Here is a 25,098-nt window from a genome sequence, read left to right as displayed (position 1 = left end):
AAATATATGTCCTTCTAGTCCCAGAGTGTCCAAAAAAGGAGAGATTCAGTCATTTGCTGCCTCATTGAGTACCTTGGGAAAAAACAAAGAAGAGCTCTTTCAAGATTGCCAGGTATGTATGTGAATGACTTGGATCAACTCATGGTATTCACATATGCATAACCATAACAGCTTTGTTTAATTCCAGTATCTTTTGTAGGAGTATGATTCAATTTATCAGTTGGTCCCAAACCTAAACCTTGCTAAAAGCTACAGTCTGACTAATTTTTTTCCATTTCCCTTTTTAAATTGTGACCTAGCTATAATCTTTGTTGTGCCAAGGCAAGACAAATATATATTTCATTCATCTCAACAAACAAGGAGATGGTTTTAAAATCAAATTGAGAAATAGATTGAAAAACTGTCATCATTATTAAGTAATATTTAAACCTTTTTTTCTTTACAACATACAGGATGAACCCGAGAACTTCAGTCACGCTCTATAGGTGCTTGTGATCCATAAACCCACTGCTGAAGAGGACCCAGTAGGTGATAGAGGGCAAGCAAGTGATCACTCGGTGTGGAACCAGAGCCAAGGCATGTGTACTCTTGATGGGACTAATCTATGCCCTCAACCTTGAGTATCCCAAAAAGCTCAAGTGCACATTTGAAGTGTTCCAGAAAATCTTTTTGGGGATTGATGCCGCTAAATTGCACAACAAGGTACACAGCCTCAAAGTAAGCTAATGGAGTGAAATATTTGCACAGCAAACTATTTCTACACTACAGAGACTTCTGGTTTTGGTTGATTTTGTTTTGGCCCTTGCCAATGTTCTGTTGTTACCCTGAAACAGTTGAAAGACTAAAGACAATGTACTCCTTAACAACAGAACCTTCTATTCTTCATACACTTATGCCATGCATGCTACTGTGGAATTCAGTGGTATTCTAGTAGTTTGGTTACTTTAACTGTTTTGTTCTTTGTGAATATTGCCTGACTTAGTTTGGAAGTGGATATGATGATATATTACAATGTTGACCTTTTATATGTTTTTGTTTTGTCTATCCTTGAAACTTGTTGACCAGTGTGTACAGCTTCTGGATTAACCAAAGTCTGAAAATGTGAAAATATCTGGTATTTTGTCAAGACCAGGAATGACTGGCCTACATGTACACTTTGCAAACACATAAAAAATGCATGGTTGACAAGTGATAATGATATTTTCTGGTAGAAAATAAGATGTAAAAATGAGGATCTTCATGTTAGGATTAAAAAAACAGCTTATAAACTTTTTTGTATCTCTATTCAGGAAGTTCTATACTAAACCTGGTGTAACTTCTGTACTTATTATGACTAAACTGTGGTTAGTTCCATGTTAACTGGAAGTTAAAATATTTACAAAGTAAAACAGGAGTACTTAAATGTCAAAGGGGAACATAATTAGAAAGCAGGATATCTCTATGCTTTCTTTAGCCATCTTGAATGCACATCTTTATTTTTCTTCAGTTGTTACAGTACTGTTGAATGTGCAAAAAAACTTTTGTATTTCTATTTGGTTCAATAAATAATAATTGATACCAATATTATTTTGTTTATCTGAAATTTAGTTGCCAGTTTAGTATTATATAGTACAAATTTAAGTAATTTATTTGAGCAATCACATTTGTAAAGTAATGCTTAAATTTAACTAATTAATTTCAGTAATAACATAGGCAATTGAATTAGTTAACATTTAACAGATTTTTTCAAGTTGTTATGTATGTAGAAAAAAGTAGTTAGAGTTTAATAAATTTTTAAATTGTGTTTAAGCTATTGAACTTGGTTAATATGTAATCAATAGTAGTGGGTAAAATCAAATCAAATACAATGAGTGGAAATTGTTACACCAATTTTATTGGTTAGATTCCAACAGTTTGTTTTTACAGTGTTTTATTGTCGTCATGGTTTTGGAGACCTCATGATGATCTCTGTGACTAAGCTGGAAAACTGAACTGATGTGATTTACAGAAAAATCTTTTTAGGTTTATATTGAAATATAAGATAAATAAACTTTAAACTAGAATAAAATGACCTGCAATGTTTTATTCATTTTGGTGTGACAATTTGTCTGACAATGTAAGTGTGTTTAGGAGTGTATTATTGGTGAATTGTTATCAGTCTCTGCAGCAGTCAGTTTCGTTTCTACTCAGTCTGATTGAGGGAGGTTTTTGTACGACTGTTTTTGAGTCATTCTGTGAAACGGGTACTATTTCCACTTTGTATTTTAAAATATTTCATCAAGGCCAAAAAACATTTTAAGAAATCATTTATATTAAAGATAGATTAAACCTCCAAAAAAACACATTTTACACCTCAGGTATAAAACACTTCTTAACATTACCTGTAATATTAATATTACCTATATTTATACAGACCCAGGAGTCATTCTTGTACCACCCTGTCAAAGACAATATGCACACAATTTGACCAATAATTTCTAAAAATCTTCTGTTTTCCCACCAATAAAGTCTCCTTTATTAGAAATTAATAATTAAAAGTTTAAAACAACTTCAAATTTGTATATGTTTCATACACCATCTTCATTGTGATGGAGTGGTAAATGTCAACATGTCACTGCATGTTAAGCTGACTCAGCATATCTGATTTCAATCTGAAATATCATTTTATTTCCATTGATAGTGTTTTGTCTTTTAAAAAAACGAGTTTTCCTGATCTAATTTCTGTGTCGGGGTGATTATATTAAGTATTAAGCTTTACAAACCCCAATCCAACCTAAAAAAACATTTTAAAAAAACCAATATAAAATGGTGTGGGAACTTGCCTGCTTTTGAACTTACTCCTACAGGAGGTACCTTTCTGAAGGTACCATCTCATGCAGTAACTTGGACTGACTTTACATTTGATAGATACAGTCTGTCCTGGAGAAACAGACTGAGATCCAGGAATCTAAATGACAGTAACTTGACCTACTGATCCTGGAAAAACATGAATAAAAAGAAAAAAATTTAAAGGAAATCCAGTACAAATGATAGACATCTAAAATGAAGAGAATCATTTTTATATGATAGGTGTAGATGGAAAAAGGTGAAAGCTGCTTGTTTCAGTCGTCAGTCTGGATTTTCTGATTTTTTTTTAGTGGAACAAACTCTGGGAGCGACTTCACTCTGACCATCAGCAGATTTCAGGCTGAAGATGCTGCAGTTTGTTACTGTCTGAGTTTTCATAGCATCAACAGTAAAGATGTGTTCACACTGTAAAAACAGTCGTACAAAAACCTCCCACAGTCAGACTGAACAGAAACTGAACTGACTGCTGCATTTCACCGAGTAAATCAGTCATGTGTCGTGAAGAGATGCTGATTCTAGGAATTTATTGTAGTTCAGAACCACAACATATGAAAGTTTTCTTTCAGGTACAGTTGAATGAATTTGTCTCAACTCCATGTAGGAACAGCTGTCAGCAATCAAGTGAGTTTTCTTCAAGTCTTCATGCTGAATTTTACATGGCTCTGTGTACTTTAGCTTTAGGTTTTAAGTTCAAATAAAATAATAATTAATACCATCCAGTTTAGATTCATTCATTAATGTATCTGGAAGTTTATAAAATTGCATGAACATCTTCATCAGATGAATATTTCCATATTGTGATGGCCCGCCACACATGGTAATATCCACACCTCACCATAAGTGTAGATCTACTTTCATTTTATTTGCAGCCTTGAGTCTAAATACCACACTTTCCATTTCACATTACTTCATTACTAAATTACTTTAATGTTTCATACCTGACAATGTTAAGCACATCTAGGCACTGTAAGATTAAATTATGTTTTGTATTAATATTTATTTCTTTTTTTGAGTTACCTGGAGTTCAACCTCTCCTTCATGCTGCAGCAAAGGCGTGGCCAAGGGCTGAGGATTCTGATAGGCTGCTGCCAGCTCCATTGGACTTGACCACATGCTGCCATGTCATAGGGGTGTTTGGGAATTTATTTTGAGGTTTTTGTGCATATTTTAGTAGCCATTGTATTTCCCCTTTTTGTGTTGTACTCTTGGTTTAGCTCAGCTTGTATTTAGGTTCACCTGTTTGATTGTTCAGGCGGTCAGTTTGTTTGCTGTGTTCATTCAGTTGTTTGCTTGTTTAAGTTCTACTTTGTTCTGATTTAGAGTCTAGTTATATTTAGTTGGCCTCTTATCAGTTTGTTTAGTTGAATTTTTGGATTTTGTAAAACTTTGATTTTTGAGGTAAATAAAAGGATTTTGAACAAAAACGTCTTGTGTCCTGCCGCCTTACTGCTTGGTCCCTGACACATATATTACAGTTGTTCAGCTTTTCAGTGAACAGGGGAATAAATTTAAAGATGACGACGATAATTTATGTGTAAATTTTTAAAAATGTTAAGATACCCTTAACATTAGTCATGATGAATTTCCAATCTTATGTAGTATAATGGTTTAATATTTGAGGCATTTATATATTTATTTTTACTTATATTTGATAATTAGGTTTCTTGTTATGAAATGTTTTTTTTTTCATTTATCTGTTTTTTGAACTTGTATTTTCTTATGTTTTACTGTAAATATGAGGTCAAACATCACTGTCAATAATTTCAGCTATCACTGATTCATTTAATATTATCAATAAGAAAAATCTCATTTAAATCTGATTTATACCTAGATATATTTCCATAAAATCTATTTTATCTCATATAGCTCTCCTCCAAAGTATTAATTTATCATTAAAGCTCTGGAGACACAAACCCACTCACAGAGTTTCACTTCAGTCTGACTGAGGAATAAATCTTTAGATATATTTTTGAGATATAACATTTTTCCCCAGTTATATATTTACATACATTAAAACTGTGCAAATTAACTGTGAAGCTGAGGTCAAAGGTCACATAGAGGAATTTTCTCTGTGACAAATTAGTTCAAATTAATTCTGTTTAAAAGTTTTAGTAAATCGTGGATGATGATTAGAAAAATTCTGAATCAAGATTTTATCCAAAATTTTCTTTAGAAGTGTTTTTTGTTATTGAAGCAATGGTGTGTGTTTGAGTGTGTGTGTGTGTGGGTGTGTGTGTGTGTGTGTGTGTGTGTGGGTGTGTGGCTGTGTGTATATTTTTCTTTGTTCAGTGAACTGAATCAGTCTCAGTCAGACTGAAGGAGGTTTTTGTACGACTGTTTTTCACTGTGTGAACAACTCAAAGCTGCTTGAAGGAAATTCCCCTTGACAGTAATAAACTGCAGCATCTTCAGCCTGAACTCCACTGATGGTCAGAGTGAAGTCAGAGTTTGATCCACTGCCTGAAAAACGACCTGGAATCCCTGATGCTCTGCTGCTAGCAAAGTATATGAGGAGTTCAATAGTTTGTCCATCTTTCTGTTGGTACCAGGCTAAACAGTGTTTGCTGTTATAAACATAAACATTGTGACTGGTTTTACATGTGATGGTGACGGTTCCTCCCAGATCAGATGTCACTGCTGCAGGCTGAGTCACTGTGGCCTGGATTTTAGACTCTGAGGATACAGAGACAAAAACATAAAGCAGCTTCATGGTTTAGTCGGCTTCATTTCAGAGGGACGGATGTTCATAGAGGAGAGGAGTTTGATTCTCTGGACTTTACCTGTGAAGCAGCAGCAGAGGAGAGTCCAGATGAGGACGCAGATCAAAGTCATGTTTTTCATGAGGAGGATTTCTGTGTCTTCTGTTGTCATGAAGGACAGCTGTCAGTCATCCAGTCTTCAACTCTCAGGACTATAAACTCTCCCAGAGCACTGGAGCATGGTGCTGCTGATGCAAAGTGGCTCTCTATGGAAATCTGCTGACTCACTCCAACAGGGACTTGGGTCAATATGATGATGATGTTTATCAATGAATCATTTAGTTTATACTAATATTATGTTGAAACCATTTTAGATTCAGATTAAGATTTGAGTGTTTATGTTGAAGAGAAAAAGTTTACATATAATTCCTCCTAATCTTTATCTAAATGCTACAAAACAGATTTGAACTTTCTACTCATTCATCTACCAGCTCACCCAGCGCTACTTATCATATAGTCTTTGTACTGAATGCATCATTTTTTCTCTACAGTAACAAAACAGTGATCGGGGACGATGTGGGGTTCAGTGTCCAATGATGAGGATTATGGAAAATCCTGGAATCAAACTGCTGATCGTGCAATTTATTAAAATCCACTCCACCAGCACAACCATGTTCACCCAGTGGACTTTTTAAATTCATTATTTCTACTTTCTCCTTACAACTTCTCACATTATTTTTTTTGTAGAGAGACATTTAGTGGATTAGTTTAATCTTAAATTTGATTTTAATTATTTTTTAAATGAATAAATTTCTGGATAAAAATATAAATGATGGAAATTTATTGCACTGTATCATCTAAAGTTTTTACATCAGCTGAATGTCCTGAAAATACATCATTCAATCATGTTGTAGTTTGTTTGTTCCAGAGTCAGAGAGCCGTGTCTCTGTACAGTCAGAGGTTTTTGTACGGCGGTTCAATGAGTTTGTATCACTGTGGTACACGTTCGGTGGAGGAACCAGACTGGATGTTGGAAGTAAGTAAAACTTCATTCTGCTTCATTTTAGAAGATAAATTCTCATCTTTCACATTTTCTGTTCATGATCAGAATAACAAAGAAATGTTTTTACTAAATAAATGTTGAACAATTTGTTCACTGAGATGCAACGTTCACTTCATAAAGAATATTGACATTTTAGGAAACAATATAATGTATCATGAGGAATTGGAGGTGATAGAAAAACGTTCTAATAACTTCATCTTGTGGCTCAAAGGTTTAGTTCAGTGTGAATATATGAGACGGTCGTGTCTCTGTACAGTCAGAGGTTTTTGTACGGTGGTTCAATGAGTTTGTATCACTGTGGTGGACTTTTGGTGGAGGAACCAGACTGGAGCTTGGAAGTAAGTCTAGATTTTATTTAACATGGCTGTGTCGTTAAATCAGCTTTTAATTCAGCTTTAATGTTTGTCTGAAGTAGATAGAAAAATATATATACTTTTGTTTAAGAAGAAATATTTACATTAAACTTAATTGGAGATCAGCTTTACTAAAATTCTTCCACATTTCTATGAAAATCCATGTTAATAGTTTTTGTTTGGCTTCATTTGTTTTTAACATTAAAACTTTTTCTAAAACAGAAAAAGTACATTTTAAAAAAAAACTACAGAACAATTAAATCTGGAAATTATTTAGTTATTTAGCATTTTTTCATATAGTTGTTAGTTGCAGATTTTTCTGAGTTGCTTTTTGTTTTTATTTATTTATTTTCATTTTAATTGAAATTAAAGTAAAAACATGTAAAAGTCTGAATGTTTTTCAAACTGATTCTGAGCTGAAATGCATGAGAGGTTTCTAAAAGGGAAGTGAAACAATGTGAGTCAGTGATTGTTGGAGCAGGAAAACATCTGGTAGAAACTTCTTAAAGGAGAAAATCAACTTTCTCACAGTAAAGATGTCTGCTGTTTGATTGACAGCTGTGTGGTTCCTGTCCTCTAATCTGATTGGTGTCTCCTAGGTGATGTCCGTCCCACCCTGACGGTGCTGCCCCCCTATAGTGAGGAGATAAAGAAGGGCCATGCCACACTTACATGTCTGGCCAACAAGGGCTTCCCCTCAGACTGGAGTCTGTCCTGGAAGGTGGACGACAGCAGCAGCAGCAGCTATGAGGAGAGCAGGAGCCCCGGGGTGCTGCAGAAGGACGGCCACTACAGCTGGAGCAGCACCCTGAGGGTCCCTGCAGACCAGTGGAGGAAGGTGGGCTCTGTGACCTGTGAGGCCACCCAGGGCTCCCAGACTCCACTCTCAGAGACACTGAGGAGAGACCAGTGTTCCCAGTACTGACCTGACTTACTGGGAATCTGATCCTGGTTTTATTCTGTCACAGCTTTTCTTCTTCAGTGTCAAACACTGTTCCTTTCTTCTAAGTTCTGATTTATTTTATTTTCACTTAATCTTTGTGTTGTTTTGATTCTTAAGTCTTTCTTTGTTTTTGTAACTGAGATTTTATTAGTTTAATAAAAACCTTTTTGATGAAGGGAAGTGTTTCATTAAAGTTTTTTTTTTCTTTATAAAATTTTAAAAGAATCTTGAAAAACAATCCCACCAGTTGCATAAAATTAAGAAAAATCATAATGCTGTGTTTAACACTTTTTAAAAATAATAATAAATCCAATTTCAGGTTTTCTAAACTGAAAATTACAGAATTTTTCTGTATTTTCAGAGTTTGTGTATCTATTTAAATATTTTAAAATATGTTAAATATTAGCAAGAAGTGTGTCATCATATAAACATTCATGTTAAAATAGTTTAATGAAAGGCCACATGGTGCATTAACTATGAGGAAACCACAATACGTGTTATGGCCCCAGGCCTTTTGGACCGAGCTCACAGAGCATGCAGAGTGCGCCGTACTGCTGTGCCGCAGCACTACCAGCATTGGCTGCTGACTCCCTCCAAGTTCCCTCCCTCCGGTCGCCGGATTGGATGACGACGTTACCCGGAAGACCGCCCAGATGGACTACTCACCCATAAACGCTGGTCATTGTCAACCTGTCGGGGCGGCTGTGTGGTTGGGTAACACCAGTGCGCCAAGGGTGCACTGCAAATAGAGATGTGTCATTTTTGACACATCTGTTTTTGCAGTGTGGCTTTGGTCTGAGATAGAAACTGTGTGAATTGGATGGTAAACTGATAGATGGTGAAATTGGAAGCTGAGTTTTCTGGATTGTTTGTAAGTTGTGAAAAGACTCTCTCTCAGTTAAGTTTATTTCTTGTTTTCTTAATGTATTAATCCCAGGGTTCCTGGTTGATTTGCATTGTGTTATTGTTTAAATATAAATACCTGAAGAAGGACACTTTTCGTTAGTTCATTTGAAATTGTAGATATTTTCCGGGTTTTTCTTTCATAGGATCATTTCTGTTATCTTTAAGGCTCCCGGTGTGATTTGTGACTGTGGATTTTGAATTGGTTTTGTGTAGAATAAAATACTTGTTTTTCCTTTTACATCGGATCTTTATTTCTTTATTTTCTTTTGCTGCGTTTTCCCTGTACCCTAGCGGGGGGGGACGTAACAATACGTTAGAGCAGGGCTACTCAATTCGGTCCTACGAGGGCCGCACTCCAGCAGGTTTTCCATGTATCCCTGCACCAACACACCTGAGTCAAATTAGGTCGCTCTAACAGCCAATCAGGTTCTACACAATGACTCATTAATTTGACTCAGGTGTGTTGGTGCAGGGATACATGGAAAACCTGCTGGACTGCTGCCCTCGTAGGACCGAATTGAGTAGCCCTGAGTTAGAGGAACTTCTAATGAGCTTTTAAACTCTTCCTCAGACCTGGAACATGATGCTGCACACTTATTTCAGAAAGTTTTGCTCTGCTGATCCCAGATGTGATGATGCAGGTTTTAGCTTTGAAGGTAAAATAAAACTGCTTTAGTTACAGGAGATTACATCAGAAAGAAACATTCAGTAATTAATCTGGTTGTGTCTTAGAAAGATTTTGAAACAGCTGATCTGTGTTTATCTTTTAATTTGTGCTGCTTATGCATGGATCCTGAGCTAGAGAAATATCTAATTAAATACACTGAAGAACAGGTTGGTTTGATATGTGATCATAAGTATGTAAAATCTTTAGTGAAATCAGAGACTGACTTTGACATTTCTGTCATATTATTGTCGTCATGGTTTTGGAGACCTCGTGATGATCTCTGTGACTAAGATGGAAAACTGACGTGATTTATAGAAAAATCTTTATAATTTTACATTTAAATACACGATAAATAACTTTAAACTAGAATAAATTGAACTGCAATGTTATATTAATTTTGATGGGACAATGTGTCTATGAGTGTGTTTAAGTGTGTGTTATTGGTGAATTTTTATCAGTCTCTGCAGCAATCAGTTCATTTTGTGACTGAGGGAGGTTTTTGAACAACTTTTTTTTGCCCTGATATGGTGGGGATGAAGATCCAGTGCAGGCTTAAGAAGGCAGGAGGCTGAATGATGCAGGTAAAAAACTTTATTAAGATAAATCTGAACTCACATAACACAAAATCTGTGACATGGAACAGAACTAAACTAATAACATTAACAAATCTTGGAATTAACTAAAACCTAACAGTAACAACATCTAACAGCAAACATGGCATCAACTAACATTAAACAACAGACTAGCAAAGAAGAACTGAAACCAACGACTTAAATATGCTGAAGGAGAAACTAGACACAGGTGAGGTGAATGAGCAAATCAGACCAGGTGAACTACTGAGCAGAAACACAAAAACAACACAGAACTAAACATGAACCTAAATACCAAAAACCAAGAACATAAACCGTGATCATGACAGTGTGAACACATTTTTACTGTTGATGTAGTGAAAACTCTGACAGTAATAAACTGCAGCATCTTCAGCCTGAACTCCACTGATGGTCAGAGGGAAATCCGTATTTCCAGGAGCTTTTTGCACTAAAACGATTAAGCCGGGTACAGACGTAACAATTTTTTTAATCTTATGAGATTTTTTTTATCTGGTTGAGACCTCACATGTGAAGATAAAAAGAATCTGTTTTGATCGTACTGTGTGCGGTTTGCTCCAATAATATAATCACAGAACAACACACACGACAATGCTGTCCCGCAACTCATCTACAATCTAGTCCTCCAAGCCAAACAAACTTCGAAACTTAAAAGGACCATAGCAACAACCAGCAAAAAACGAAGAAGAAGAAACATAGTAACAACCGGAAAACACAACACACAGCATGGAAGAGGATATATAGGACAAGGGAATGATGGTGGTCTTGGAACTATTGTTAATAGACAAATACAGAAAAGAAAAAATAACAGACTGGAGACGGTGTGAACACAGACGTTATTTACTTCCTTGTTCCCCAGCCAGCTAGCTCTCTAATTGGCTACATTCCAGCTCACGTCACCATCCTCACAGTCAGAATGCACAAGTCATCGGCGTTCCTCAGAAATTGGCTCTGAAATATTAAACATGCCTAATATTTCCGATTATCGGCTATGACCCGTTTCGGAGCGGATTATCGGGACAAATTGGCTCATAACACACCACAGACCAAATGATAATTGCACAGGGAAATCTCACCATGATCGGGCATTTGCCGTCCAAGAGGCAAAATCTGGACAAAAACAGACCAAAAATTGTTATGTGTGTACCAGGCTTTAAATGCTCCAGTCTAGCGGTTTGTTGTAGAGTAAATTAGAAGTTTAGGAGCTTCTCCAGGTTTTTGAAGGAACCAGTTGAAGTTTAAAAATTGCAGATTTGCATCGTTCAGTCCGTCAATAAAAAATCTGTATGAGTCATGTGGGCAAAAAATCTGAAATGAGCCAAAATCGAATATAATAAATCGATATTTCTCAGTCCGAGACTTGAGCAGCAGGTGCTGTAGACTTTGTTTCCGTACGCAAACCACCACTTTCGCCTCCATAGGCCATTATATGTAGTCACTCAGCTTTTGAATTTTACTTTATGAATCATGTTAGCTCTGCAGAAACTAAGCAAACAAAGTGCAGTCAACATTACAAACTTTCTTTTTTTAGGGTATGTCAGTGAGCTGATGAGGTTTCTCTTCACTGATCCTGCCACATTTGTGGAGGAGCTGAAGAAGCTTCCAGTTCCAGACAACCTCAGTGCTCAGTATGAGATGCTACCAAAGAAAGAGATCGCTGTGAAGCACATGTCACGCTTCACTCAAGGCCCAGCGGATCCCAATGTAGCTCCCATCCAGATCAGGAAACTTACAAAATGTTATTACTGCGTGAACAAACTTGCATACACATTAGTTGTGTCGTCATGTCAACAAATCAACATGTACATTAGCTTAGCAAGAATAGCAAGAAATACAGCTAACGATGTCATGCAACAATGCATGAAAGTGTTAGCAAATAACATCAATACCTGGCTGATAACATTTACTATATATAAGGTGAGTGAAGGACAGCAAACAACATTATAGTGGATTATAGCTGGTAAGCAGAGTATTTACCAAACAGATACGTCCTGCTGCATTCTTTGCTGCAGGTTACCGAGTGTTTAACTCTCGTTTTCGGTGTCTGATTTGGGCTTCAACACGTACAGTTGTATGAAAGTATGTAGGATGTACACCAGTTTTAAAATGTCTACATTCATAAAGAGCCTCTTCTTTACACTGACTTCATCTACTTTCTCCAGATGTGACTGTACTGTAGTGTTCTGTACTGAGCTGTTTATATTAACACTGTTTAAAGCTGTATAAGGTTTATTGTATGGCTTCAATGAACCACATCAGTTTTTCTTACACTTCAGTTTCTGTTCAGTCTGACTGGCTGAAGGAGGTTTTTGTACGAGTGTTTTCCACTGTGTGAACACAGCTTGGCTATGATAACTCTGACAGTAATAAACTGCAGCGTCTTCAGCCTGAACTCCATTGATGGTCAGAGTGAAGTCAGTATTCGCGGAGCTTGTTGTACTTAGGCCACCAGACGTTTTATCACATGCAAGGAGAAATGTAGGAGCTTCTCCAGGTTTCTGAAGGTACCACCTCATGCAGTAGCTTGTGCTTGGACTGACTTTACATTTGATAGATACAGTCTGTCCTGGAGAAACAGACTGAGATCCAGGAATCTAAATGACAGTAACTTGACCTGATGATCCTGGAAAAACATGAATAAAAAGAAAAATATTTTAAAAGAAATCCAGTACAAATGATAGACATCTAAAATGAAGAGAATCATTTTTATATGATAGGTGTAGATGAGAAAAGGTGAAAGCTGCTTGTTTCAGTCGTCAGTCTGGATTTTCTGATTTTTTTTTAGTGGAACAAACTCTGGGAGCGACTTCACTCTGACCATCAGCAGATTTCAGGCTGAAGATGCTGCAGTTTGTTACTGTCTGAGTTTTCATAGCATCAACAGTAAAGATGTGTTCACACTGTAAAAACAGTCGTACAAAAACCTCCCTCAGTCAGACTGAACAGAAATTGAACTGACTGCTGCATTTCACCGAGTAAATCAGTCATGTGTCGTGAAGAGATGCTGATTCTAGGAATTTATTGTAGTTCAGAACCACAACATATGAAATTTATCTTTCAGGTACAGTTAAATGAATTTGTCTGAACTCCATGTAGGAACAACTGTCAGCAATCAAGTGAGTTTTCTTCAAGTCTTCATGATTCATTCATTAATGTATCTGGACATTTATAAAATTTCATGAACATCTTCATCAGATGAATGTTTCCATATATTACAGTTGTTCAGCTTTTCAGTGAACAGGGGAATAAATTGAAAGATGACGACGATAATTTATGTGTTAATTGTTAAAAATGTTAAATCTGTTGCAGCCTTATGACATCAGATTAGACATGATGAATTTCATCATATGTAGTATAATGGTTTTGTATTTGAGACATTTATTTATTTATTTTTACTTATATTTAATAATTAGGTTTCTTGTTATGAAATGTTTTTTTCTTTAATCGGTTTTTTGAACTCGTGGTTTCTTACGTTTTACTGTAAATATGAGGTCAAACATCACTGTCAATAATTTTGTCTATCACTGATTCATTTAATATTATCAATAAAAAAAATCTGATTTAAATCTGATTTACACTTAGATATATTTCCATAAAACAATTTTATCTCATGTTTTTGAGATTTAAATTCTTTTCCCCAGTTATATATTTACAAACATTAAAACTGTTCAAATTAACTGTGAAGCTGAGGTCAAAGGTCACATACAGGAATTTTCTCTGTGACTGTGACAAATTTGTTCAAATTAATTCTGTTTAAAAGTTTTGGTAAATTGTGGATGATGATTAGAAAAATTCTGAATCAAGATTTTATCCAAGATTTTCTTCAGAAGTGTTTTTTGTTATTGAAGCAATGGTGTCTGTTAGAGTGTGTGTGTGTGGGTGTGTGTGTGTGTGTGTGTGTGTGTGTGTGTGTGTGTGTGTGTGTGTGTGTGTGTGTGTGTGTGTATTCAGTGGACTGCGTCAGTCAGTTCAGTTTCTGTTCAGTCTGACTGGGGGAGGTTTTTGTACGATTGTTTTTCACTGTGTGAACACCCACTGACTGTTGATGTAGTGAAGACTCTTACAGTAATAAACTGCAGCATCTTCAGCCTGAACTCCACTGATGGTCAGAGTGAAGTCAGAGTTTGATCCACTGCCTGTAAAACGACCTGGAATCCCTGATGCTCTGCTGCTAGCATGGTATATGAGGAGTTTAGTAGTTTGTCCATCTTTCTGTTGGTACCAGGCTAAACGATGGTTGCCACTCCAAACATCAACATTCTGACTGGTTTTACATGTGATGGTGACGGTTCGTCCCAGATCAGATGTCACTGCTGCAGGCTGAGTTACTGTGACCTGTCCTCTGGACTCTGAGGATACAGAGACAAAAACATAAAGCAGCTTCATGATTTAGTCGGCTTCATTTCAGAGGGACGGATGTTCATAGAGGAGAGGAGTTTCATTCTCTGGACTTTACCTGTGAAGCAGCAGCAGAGGAGAGTCCAGATGAGGACGCAGATCAAAGTCATGTTTTTTATGAGGAGGATTTCTGTGTCTTCTGTTGTCATGAAGGACAGCTGTCAGTCATCCAGTCTTCAACTCTCAGGACTATAAACTCTCCCAGAGCACTGGAGCATGGTGCTGCTGATGCAAAGTGGCTCTCTATGGAAATCTGCTGACTCATTCCAACAGGGCCCTCAATCATTCAGATAAGATATGTGTCCATCTTCCTATTTATAAATGGAGTTTTAAATTGGAGAAAGATGGTATATACTCCCAAATAATATTTTAGGTCTGTGATTATTTAGAATGCCAAACCTTATTCTTCCTGACTTCCACCAGTATGTGTTTTACTGGTGTGCTTGGAGTCCAGATCACTGTCCTATTGAAAATAAACATTTTATTATTTGTTCAGCTTTTTTTTAATTTCTTTGGACATTTCTTTCATCTAAAGCTTAGAGAACCAAACATTTACAGAATGTCAAGAATGTCTTTGAACATTATTATCTTTAGTACTGAAACTCGTCTGTTGCTGTGGTCCAGCAGTGATGCCTGTCTGTTGCTATAGTTACTGACATATAAAAACAAAAGAGACACTGAGGTGGATTTTCATCTAAACTCCTCAGTGTCTCCTTTCTCTCAATTTCAAGTTTGAAATTTTATCTAAAAGATAGTTGATGATGTGACTTTAACATTGTGACATTCAGATTGATTTGTGAAAAATTACAAACAGGGAGTCCGTAATTATCTGACTGCTTGTATTTATTGATGAAGAAAGGAATTTTCAGTGATAAAGGAAACTGAGGAAGCAACAGACAGTGATGCATCATGATGCATCATGGAATCGAATCGTGAGACCAGTGAAGATGCATAGGCCTACTTACCAGATTACATTTGCATCAATTAATCACACCTCTCCTTTTCTGTTCTGAAAGGTTAATTTGTTCAAATTAAATAGATTTTTTCAGTGTTAAAGAAAAAAAAATCACTTGCAGGAAAATAAATTTCTTACTTCTATTTAATCTTGAAATATTTTTAGTTTTTTTTTTTTTTTGTACATGACTAAGCTATTTCAGGAGGATGGAACAACAACCTGATTGTGGTTCACTTCCGGAGTGTTTTCCGTCGGCTCATGGTCCACTGCGGCATTTCTCCAGGAACAACAGGCAACGCCCGAGCACAGGATGACACTGTGTCTCTGTCAGCTGTGGACATGTTGTCTGTGGTACCAGCTGAGGACTCTGACATTGTATCCTCTCCATTTGAGAGTGCCGATAGCTTGGTGTTGAACCATAGCTACCTGCCAACTAGCCCTAACAGAGAATGTGTTGGATTACATTGCAGGTTTTGTTGTCATAAGGCAGCTTTCATGTGATGTATGTGGAAACAGTTTGGTGTGTGAGGCTGTGCCAGCATCATTTTGTGATAGCTACCTACCAGAGGTGGTACCAAGTCAATATTTTGCAACTCACAAGTCTCAAGTATCTCTAATCAAGTCTGGAGTCAAGTCCCAAGTGTAATGGAAAAATTATACATATACCCTTATAGTTTGTAGCCTAAACTTTGTATGTCTGTGTACTTAGATAAGAATGTAGTGAGCTTCTCCCTTCCCCCTTTTACTCCTTAACATTAGATAAGAATTTAGTGAGCTTCTCCCTTCCCCTTCCCCCTTTCACTCCTTACATTTCCCTACAATGTTATCAGCTATGTAGAAGAATTTACTACAATGACCTTCGACCTCGATGTTATCAACTCATGTTCTGGCTCTATATTAACCAAGCACACATGTACCTCCCCAGACTCACGCAGCCAAACCTTTGACTGTGTGATTCTCATTGCTGATCAGCTCTTAATAAAATACTTTGTTTGATTCTCACTTAGTGTGTGATCTTTGATAACTAAAATTCCACAACACAAGTCAGGTCCAAAGTCAAGTACAAGTCATTACCACTGAGTATTAAGTCACAGCCAAGACATCATGAGCACATCATCAAATGCGATGTATTGTTTTAAAAAATGACTGAAAATTTAAATTAAAACAAACAAGCAAAAGAAAAATTTCTGAAATTTGTGCTTGTTTATTTAAACACTTTGGAAGTTCAAGGGAGTTTATTAAACACAGTCCTGTAAAACATTAACACAGATGACATTATTTCTATTTCTGTTCAGTTATGGTTTTAACAAATCCCATATTGGCGTAGTGAATACAACTTTTTGTCTTCTGTTGGTTTATCTGTCCTTTAACCTATTAATAATTGAACCTTAACTGTTAAACAATAAATAAAAGAAAAAAAGGCATTTTTTCAAGACAACCTCCTTAAACCTAAAGATTGTATGAATATTTGGCAGTCATCAACAATCACTAAAACCTAAATAAAGCAAAAAGTTATTCCCCAGTATAAAAAATCATCATTAGAGAGGGATCATGTCTTTGGGTAGGTATTGGAGGAGCTCCACATTACTTGAAAGTCTTTTTGCAAAAGACCGAGTTAGATAAGAGTCGATCAGTCATTTGTGCACGATGGGCCGCAGTATGATGCCACCGTGGCTGAAAACTCGCTCCACTGGAACACTGGAGGCAGGCACTGCTAAGACCCTGAAGGCCACTTGGAAAAGTGAAGGAAGCGTGTTCATGTTGATTGCCCAAAACAAGAGGGCATTCTGTCCTTCTGATATGGGAAGATAGTGACTTAGCTGGAGAGCTGGTGAGGCCGCATCATCCTTCTTCTGCCTCTTATGGTATGCAGCAAACAACCTGTACTCTTGTTTAAGGTCTTCTTGCTCTCTCATCAACTGAGGGTGCAGGGTGCTCAAAATCTGCAACATCTCGGAGGTTTAGTTCTGTAAAAGACACAAACATAAAGAAATAAATGGCTCATTAGTTATTGGTGATGCAGTTGGCTAAAGTCACAAGGTAGTGTAACAGGTAGAACAAGAAATAAAAGTTACATTAAACTATAGATTTATCTTTCACTTGTTGTGCCACTTCCACTTTGACTTCATGACTGACCAGAACATGGTGCTCCACCCACATTCAGGAAAAAGCTGGATCCAAGGCAGCTGCTTCCATGTAGACTGGATCTGAAAAGGGGTAGTAACTCTATCTTGTGCTTTGGTCATTTTTACATTGATGAAGATTCCAAGAAATCTTCTGATCAGAGATGCCTGGAGACTTCTGATCAGGCTGTTCAGGAGACACACTTGAGGCTTCAGCCTCTCAAGATGGTGATTTAGGGACAACACAGAGGGAACAACAGAGCTGATTGTGATCATCTTCTCCCCTTGTGTCAGATCTGTTGCCTCTCCAAAAGGTTTCAGGATGTCCACCAGCTCTTTTAACAGATTCCATTCCCGTGCCGTGAATGACAACTCCTTGTGGTCAGCCTTGTCTAGAACATGACAGAGCTTTAGATGGTCACATTGTAGGATAGGCTTCACTTGTCTTAGTATTGAGTTCCACCTTGTGTTGACAGCAGCAGGGATGCCACGTTGTTCCCCAAATTCAGCATCAAATGCATCTTTAAATGTTGTACTTGTGTGAAGCAGTGAGCTGAGTTTTGATAACTTTGAAAGGGAAGGACATGCAACTTTTGTTTCTTTTAGACCATCACCCACCACCAGCTGGAGAGTGTGTGCAAAACACTGCAAAGGTTGTTTTCTCTACATCACAGCATCTACAGCTTGTTGATCTTCCAGGGTTAGGTCATGCCAGAGCTCTGGGTCATCAAGAACTTCATCTCTTTGCTCAGTGAGAAAGCACACAGTGAACACTTGTTGTTCATGTTGGAGGCATTGACACTGATAATATAGTCCAATTTATCTTTAATGTTGTACTCATCACATATGGCCTCAAAATGCTCTGAGGTTCTTTCAGCTATGTTTGAACCTTTGAAGCAGTCACAAGCCAAGAGATGGGACTTTCACTGTATCCCCTCCGCATCTTTCTCTAAATAGTATACAGTGACACCAAGGAATCCCCTCATTTTTCGATCTGACCAAATGTCCACAGTGACTGAAACATGGTCTGTATTGTTCAACTGAGTTTTTAATTTTGAACGCCTCTCAGCAGCAAGGTTCTCAACTTTTGATGTTAATGTCCTACGACACACTGGGCTGTACTTACTGTCAACTACAGTCAGAAAGTGTCAAAAGCTCTTATTTTCCATGATGGACAGGGGCAAGTTGCAATCAATGATCAAATCAGATGGTACTGCGTTGGTTATAGCTTTCTGCTGAGGATGACTCATGCTGTACTTTCCTGCCTGGGTGTCCATGAATTGGGTGATTGAAGGCTGTAGTGGTTCATTTATGATCTTTTTGTTCATCTGGTATTCCTCAAAACTGTAAGTTTAATATGTATTATTATGAAGAATCTTAGAAAAATGTTTAATAATTTAATTAAGAGCATTTAAACAAGCATAACATTTTACAAATTAACATTGAACAAACTGATGTCTTGTTGCCAATTTAATTTGTCAACAATATATACAAATCATTCTGAAAAGAGCTCATAATTTTACAAATAAGCAGTCACAAGATTAATTTTTGAACTTGATCACTAGTATCCTTGCTGACATTGGTTTTGAGGTGAGTTGCACTTTGGACATGCACACAAAGCCAAATCATTAGCAATCAGCTTGGAGCAATTTAAATCACAACCTAACACGCATGTCTTTGGACTGCAGTGCATTTGTAATTTTAATCAGTCAGCAGTGAAAGTGTTTACCATTCAAAATGGCAAGCTAACAGCTGAATATTTCTGATTAGTTTACAGAAGAAAATCATTACTGCCAAGCCAGCTCTGTATTAATCTTTAATTCGACAACTGTATCTGTTTATCAGTATAAAAAAAATAACAACAGCAGTTGGAGGGAAACTTTCAGAACAGTAAATGACATTAACATGTGGGTTGTCCTATCGTGGGTTGTCCCTGTCGTAGCTTTTGCAGACTGCAAACTTGTCTGCTAAAACTTATAATTGTATACTGACTGAAACAGAGTGTGTGCTACAGAGAAAAAACAATGTTTACTTTGTGGTGGGCTCATTGGATTGCTGTGAACGCCATGCTAAAGTTAAGCTAACATTAACTTGCAAACTTTGATGACTGACTTACCGTTCTTTGTGCAACTTCGAATGCCGAACAAAGTTGGACATTGTTGAGTCCCTGTCTGTAATTTTAAGCCCGTATGTTTTACACACTGCAATGCTTTTTTTATTGACAACCTCGTAATTCCTGTAAGTGAACGAAATAACCTTTGATACCATTTTGTCACTACTGCTGCTCTGCTACTTCATGACTTTTTTTTCTTTTTTTCTTCTTGATTGACCCTGTCTCCTGCTACCTGATTGGATAAGAGGATTCTCTGTATTGTGGGTAATTAGGAGAAGGTGCTGATGCTGCAGCTAATGGAGCAGCATTAAAACATTTGTTTCAGGAAATCAAGGGGGCGGTGGAGGGGTTCTTAAGAGGCCAAAGTCAAAGTAAAGTCAAAAGTCAATTCAGTGAAAGTCAAAGTCGAGTTGCAAGTCTCTTATAAATTTGTCAAGTCGAGTCTAAAGTCATTAAATTTATGACTAGAGTCTAACTCGAGTCTAAGTCATGTGACTCGAGTCCACACCTCTGCCACCTACTGACCTTAAAAACCAACAGAGGCCTGCTGATTCCAAGCACAGGTGCAGTCAAGGTGCAGAGCACTGCATCCGTTGCTCTACAAACATTTCATCTGCAGCACATCAGTAAACTGTTCCTTTGGTCAGCCATGTTGTCAGGGTCAACATAGGTTTTGATCTTCACCATATTGTTAAAACTCAGGATGGCATTGACAACCATTACTTCAGCCTCATTGAATGTGTCCAGTTTTCACAAGCTGAGGCAACACCATGTTGCAAAACTCAACACTCTACAAATGCAGAGTAACAGCTTGAGAAAGAAGAAGTGCAAAGTGGTGTTGTTGCAGGGATATTATTAGATTAGGTTTTCAGTGGTGTGCATTTTGTATCAAATTGGCAAGAGGAAAAGACCTAAGTAACTTTCATAGAAATAATCTTTTGTTTGTTTGTGTGTGTGTGTGTGTGTGTGTGTACATAACATTCATCCCAATGTTTTAGTATTTTTGTCTCATTCTTCACTGATAACTTCATCTTACTTGAACAACAAAATAAAAACTATCACTTTAAATATTTAGGCTTTTATCAAACTGTAAAATAATGTTTACTGACTTAAAGATACAGGACCAGTCAAAACTCTGGACACACTTACCCATTAAATGTAATGGGTGTGTTAACTGGTACTGTATTTGCATAACCATATTTGCTATTTCTGTCTTAGCTGCAGCAGTTCGTTCAGTTTCTGTTCCACAAACTGTCTGAGGTTTTTGTACGACTGGTTTTCATTGTGTGAACGAGTCCTGGCTGTTAATGTAGAATTCCATCATACGGTTCTGATGCTGTTCAGAGTTGAAAAGTCTCATTCTAGACGTTAAGAGGCAGAGGATGATCTAATGGCCTACGGAAAGAATCAACATAAAATAAATAAAGGGGTTTGTGAAAAATGCTGCATTAATTCCTGCTCTTGTGGACTCACATAATAAAATAAATTACCTGAAATGAGCAGAATAGAGCCCCTTTAAAGGTCACAAACATTTTCTGATGCTCCTTGTTTCTTTCTACAAATCTGATTAAAAATGAATAAATATTATAAAATAAAGGTCTATAATTATATAGAATTGTGTGTCCACCAAGATAGTTTTCAAACCATACAGGTGTCCTGATACATGTTTATTTTAATTTTAGCCCCTGAGATATAATAATTAATAATTGAATATTTGAGTGTGTGTTCATTGGTGTTTGTGACTGTTCATTGAACTGTATCTGTCTCTGCAGCAGTCAGTTCAGTTTCACTTCAGTCTGACTGAGGGAGGTTTTTGTACAACTGTTTTTCACTGTGTGAACACACGCTGACTGTTGATGTAGTGATAACTCTGACAGTAATAAACTGCAGCATCTTCAGCCTGAACTCCACTGATGGTCAGAGTGAAGTCAGAGTTTGATCCACTGCCTGTAAAACGACCTGGAATCCCTGATGCTCTGCTGCTGGTATCGTATATGAGGATTTTAGTAGTTTGTCCATCTTTCTGTTGGTACCAGGCTAAACGGTATTGGTTGTTGCTATGAAGATGAACACTCTGACTGGTTTTACATGTGATGGTGACGGTTCGTCCCAGATCAGATGTCACTGCTGCAGGCTGAGTCACTGTGACCTGTCCTCTGGACTCTGAGGATACAGAGACAAAAACATAAAGCAGCTTCATGGTTTAGTCGGCTTCATTTCAGAGGGACGGATGTTCATAGAGGAGAGGAGTTTGATTCTCTGGACTTTACCTGTGAAGCAGCAGCAGAGGAGAGTCCAGATGAGGACGCAGATCAAAGTCATGTTTTTCATGAGGAGGATTTCTGTGTCTTCTGTTGTCATGAAGGACAGCTGTCAGTCATCCAGTCTTCAACTCTCAGGACTATAAACTCTCCCAGAGCACTGGAGCATGGTGCTGCTGATGCAAAGTGGCTCTCTATGGAAATCTGCTGACTCACTCCAACAGTGACTTGGATCAATCTGATGATGATTATCAATGAATAATTTAGTTTATATTAATATTGTTGTAATAATTTTAGAATCAGATTAACATTTGAGAGTTTATGTTGTAGAGAAAAAGTTTACATATAATGCCTCCTAATCTTTATCTAAATGCTACAAAACAGATTTGAACTTTCTACTCATTCATCTACCAGCTCACCCAGCGCTACTTATCATATAGTCTTTGTACTGAATGCATCATTTTTTCTCTACAGTAACAAAACAGTGATCGGGGACGATGTGGGGTTCAGTGTCCAATGATGAGGATTATGGAAAATTCTGGGATCAAACTGCTGATCTTGCAGTTCATTAAAATCCACTCCACCAACACAACCATGTTCACCCAGTGGACTTTTTAAACTCATTGTTATTTCTACTTTATTCTCACAATATTTCTTACAGAGTCATTTAGTGGATTAGTTTCATCTTAAATTTTATCTAAATCAGATTTATTTGGTCATATTTTCAATAAAAACAAAGCCTTTGGGGAAAATGAATAAATGTCTAAATAAAAACATGCTGCATTGTTTGTTCCAGAGTCAGAGAACCGTGTCTCTGTACAGTCAGAGGTTTTTGTACGGCGGTTCAATGAGTTTGTATCACTGTGGTGGACTTTTGGTGGAGGAACCAGACTGGATGTTAACTGTAAGTACATTTAATTCTTTATAAATGCAAATATAAACATTTGTTTAGTTTTTACTTACTAACCAGAAAATTGGTAATCTATAAATGTGGTTTTATATGATTGGTGTAATTTTTTTTGGTAAAGGGAGATTCTATATTTGGAAACACTAAAACCATCTTCAGTAATATTGTTCTGTGTTATTTTGTCTCACTGATCAAAAAAGTTTCTAACATGTTCAATCTGTTAACTTAACAAGTTAAAGTTTTTCTTTAAACTAGTTAGTTTTTCTGTCCAAACTTAGTATCTATGTGAAAGAAAATTTCAGACGCATCAGAAGAAGTTTTTGTGTCTTTAACCAGAAATGTGGTAAATATACTGACCCATGTCGTCACGTATCGAGTAGAAAGTTCCACATTTGTCCCTCCATGTGGTCCACTCCATGGACTCTTTTAAAAAGCAGCTGGAAACTATTTTAGTCAGGAAAACTTTTTGTTGATGGTTAATATTTATTTTATGAAACTTATGTTGTTTTAATGCAGCTATTTTATGTCCAGCACTTTGTGGTTTTTATCTGTGAAAAGTGTTTTATAAATAAACTTTACTTACTTACATCACTGCATGTGGGAGATTGATTTAATGTCATCATATTGTAGTGGTTACTACGGGGAGGAGGAAAGAGTAGATGTGAAAGATTTTACATTATTTAAATGATATAAAAATAATCATTTGTGAAAACAGTGAAGAATTTATGTAATAATGCAGACAAGTCTCAAGATGGTGTGAAGGTGAAAGATCTGGTTTTAAATTCTAATCTATGATTTTAGTTTGAAGCAAAGTGAATCACAAGAAGCTGAAAACATCTAAAAAATGTCTTGAACATTTTTATCTTTAGTACTGAAACCTGTCTGTTGCTGTGGTTCAGCAGTGATGCCTGTCCGTTACTATGGTTACTGAACTAAAAGCAGGAAGTGAAACTCTGAGGAGGCGTTTCATCTAATGTCTGCAACGTGTCCTCTCTTTCTGCAGTGGGTCAAGTCCGTCCCACCCTGACGGTGCTGCCCCCCTCTAGTGAGGAGATAAAGAAGGGCCATGCCACACTTACATGTCTGGCCAACAAGGGCTTCCCCTCAGACTGGAGTCTGTCCTGGAAGGTGGACGGCAGCAGCAGCAGCAGCTATGAGGAGAGGAGGAGCCCCGGGGTGCTGCAGAAGGACGGCCACTACAGCTGGAGCAGCACCCTGAGGGTCCCTGCAGACCAGTGGAGGAAGGTGGGCTCTGTGACCTGTGAGGCCACCCAGGGCTCCCAGACTCCACTCTCAGAGACACTGAGGAGAGACCAGTGTTCCCAGTACTGACCTGACACACTGGGAATCTGATTCCTTTACACTTTGCAGTCTGTTTTCTTTCTTTTCCTCTATTTTGTTCTTTCACCATAGAATTTTACATATTTCTTTTTTATGGTGTTGTGTATTATTTTTATGTTTCAAATGAATAAAAACTTCTTCAAATAATGTTTCAGTGATGGAAGTGATGTGACTGGTTTTACTCTGGTGATGTTATTAATAATAATAAAAATATTTAAAAGTAAATCTCATACCACTTATGTTCTCTCTTTATTAATCAATAGTGATATCAGAGATACATTGATTTAATGACCAGTTTTGGGGTAGTTAGTCTAAAAAGTAATTATTTACTAGTTACTCATTACTTCTGTAAATTGTAATGAAATTACTAGTTACTGCATTAGAAAAGTAACGTCACTACTTATTACTTTACAATTTCTTAATCCACCATGTAGACATGAACAAACATCATAGCCGAATCATCACTGCGTGACTGCACAGTGTTTACTGTATATTGTAATCAAAATGGCTTTAAAACCGTAAGAACAATATTCCTGTCTGTGGGAAGAAATGGACACACTTGTCTCATAATCCTTTTATTTAGTATTTTTCTAAACCTCGGCGATTCAATAGTCGACAGGGGGATCATGTCTCCTACAATGAACCTGCAACTAGCTTGTTAATTTCTGTCTGCGTTACCGGCTGCTGCGCTCCAGGAAATGTTAAAAAAACAGCTTGTTTAGGCGGTCGGCTGCTGAAGGACTCCTTCCACTGACCGGCGAGCAGGATCTTTCTCCACAAGTTTGGACTGAACTGAAAATAATGTGAATATCGCCACTGACCAAAAGCCCCTGTCTCCGTCTCCAGCTGCATTTTTCATTTTCCTTGGTTGGTGCACAATCAGCTACGTCACACAAATCGATCTCTATGGCAACGTCCAGGCAAGCACACACACA

At 37.2% G+C, this 25,098-nt stretch overlaps 1 protein-coding gene and 2 gene segments (V, D, J or C); 2 read left to right on the top strand and 1 right to left on the bottom strand.

Moving 5' to 3' along the window:
• Positions 1-5,164: 5,164 nt before the first annotated feature.
• Positions 5,165-5,659, bottom strand: LOC121656705. The segment is given in 2 exon segments: positions 5,165-5,499; positions 5,607-5,659. Coding segments are annotated over 2 exon segments (384 nt in total).
• Positions 5,660-6,504: 845 nt separating this feature from the next.
• On the top strand, positions 6,505-8,020 carry LOC121656443. The segment is given in 3 exon segments: positions 6,505-6,561; positions 6,845-6,926; positions 7,541-8,020. Coding segments are annotated over 3 exon segments (465 nt in total).
• Positions 8,021-10,233: 2,213 nt separating this feature from the next.
• Positions 10,234-24,318, top strand: LOC121656441 (immunoglobulin kappa light chain-like). Its single transcript, XM_042011433.1, has 5 exons — positions 10,234-10,258; positions 11,597-11,867; positions 12,851-12,962; positions 22,786-22,819; positions 23,826-24,318. Exons 1-5 carry the CDS (start codon positions 10,234-10,236, stop codon positions 24,152-24,154), a joined length of 771 nt encoding a protein of 256 aa, XP_041867367.1. The 3' UTR covers positions 24,155-24,318.
• Positions 24,319-25,098: the final 780 nt, after the last annotated feature.

Source organism: Melanotaenia boesemani, chromosome 17 (genome assembly GCF_017639745.1).
Source record: "Melanotaenia boesemani isolate fMelBoe1 chromosome 17, fMelBoe1.pri, whole genome shotgun sequence".
Lineage (NCBI taxonomy): Eukaryota > Metazoa > Chordata > Actinopteri > Atheriniformes > Melanotaeniidae > Melanotaenia > Melanotaenia boesemani.
The sequence above is the reverse complement of the archived record's forward strand: the minus strand, read 5'-3'. Positions and strand labels throughout refer to the sequence as shown.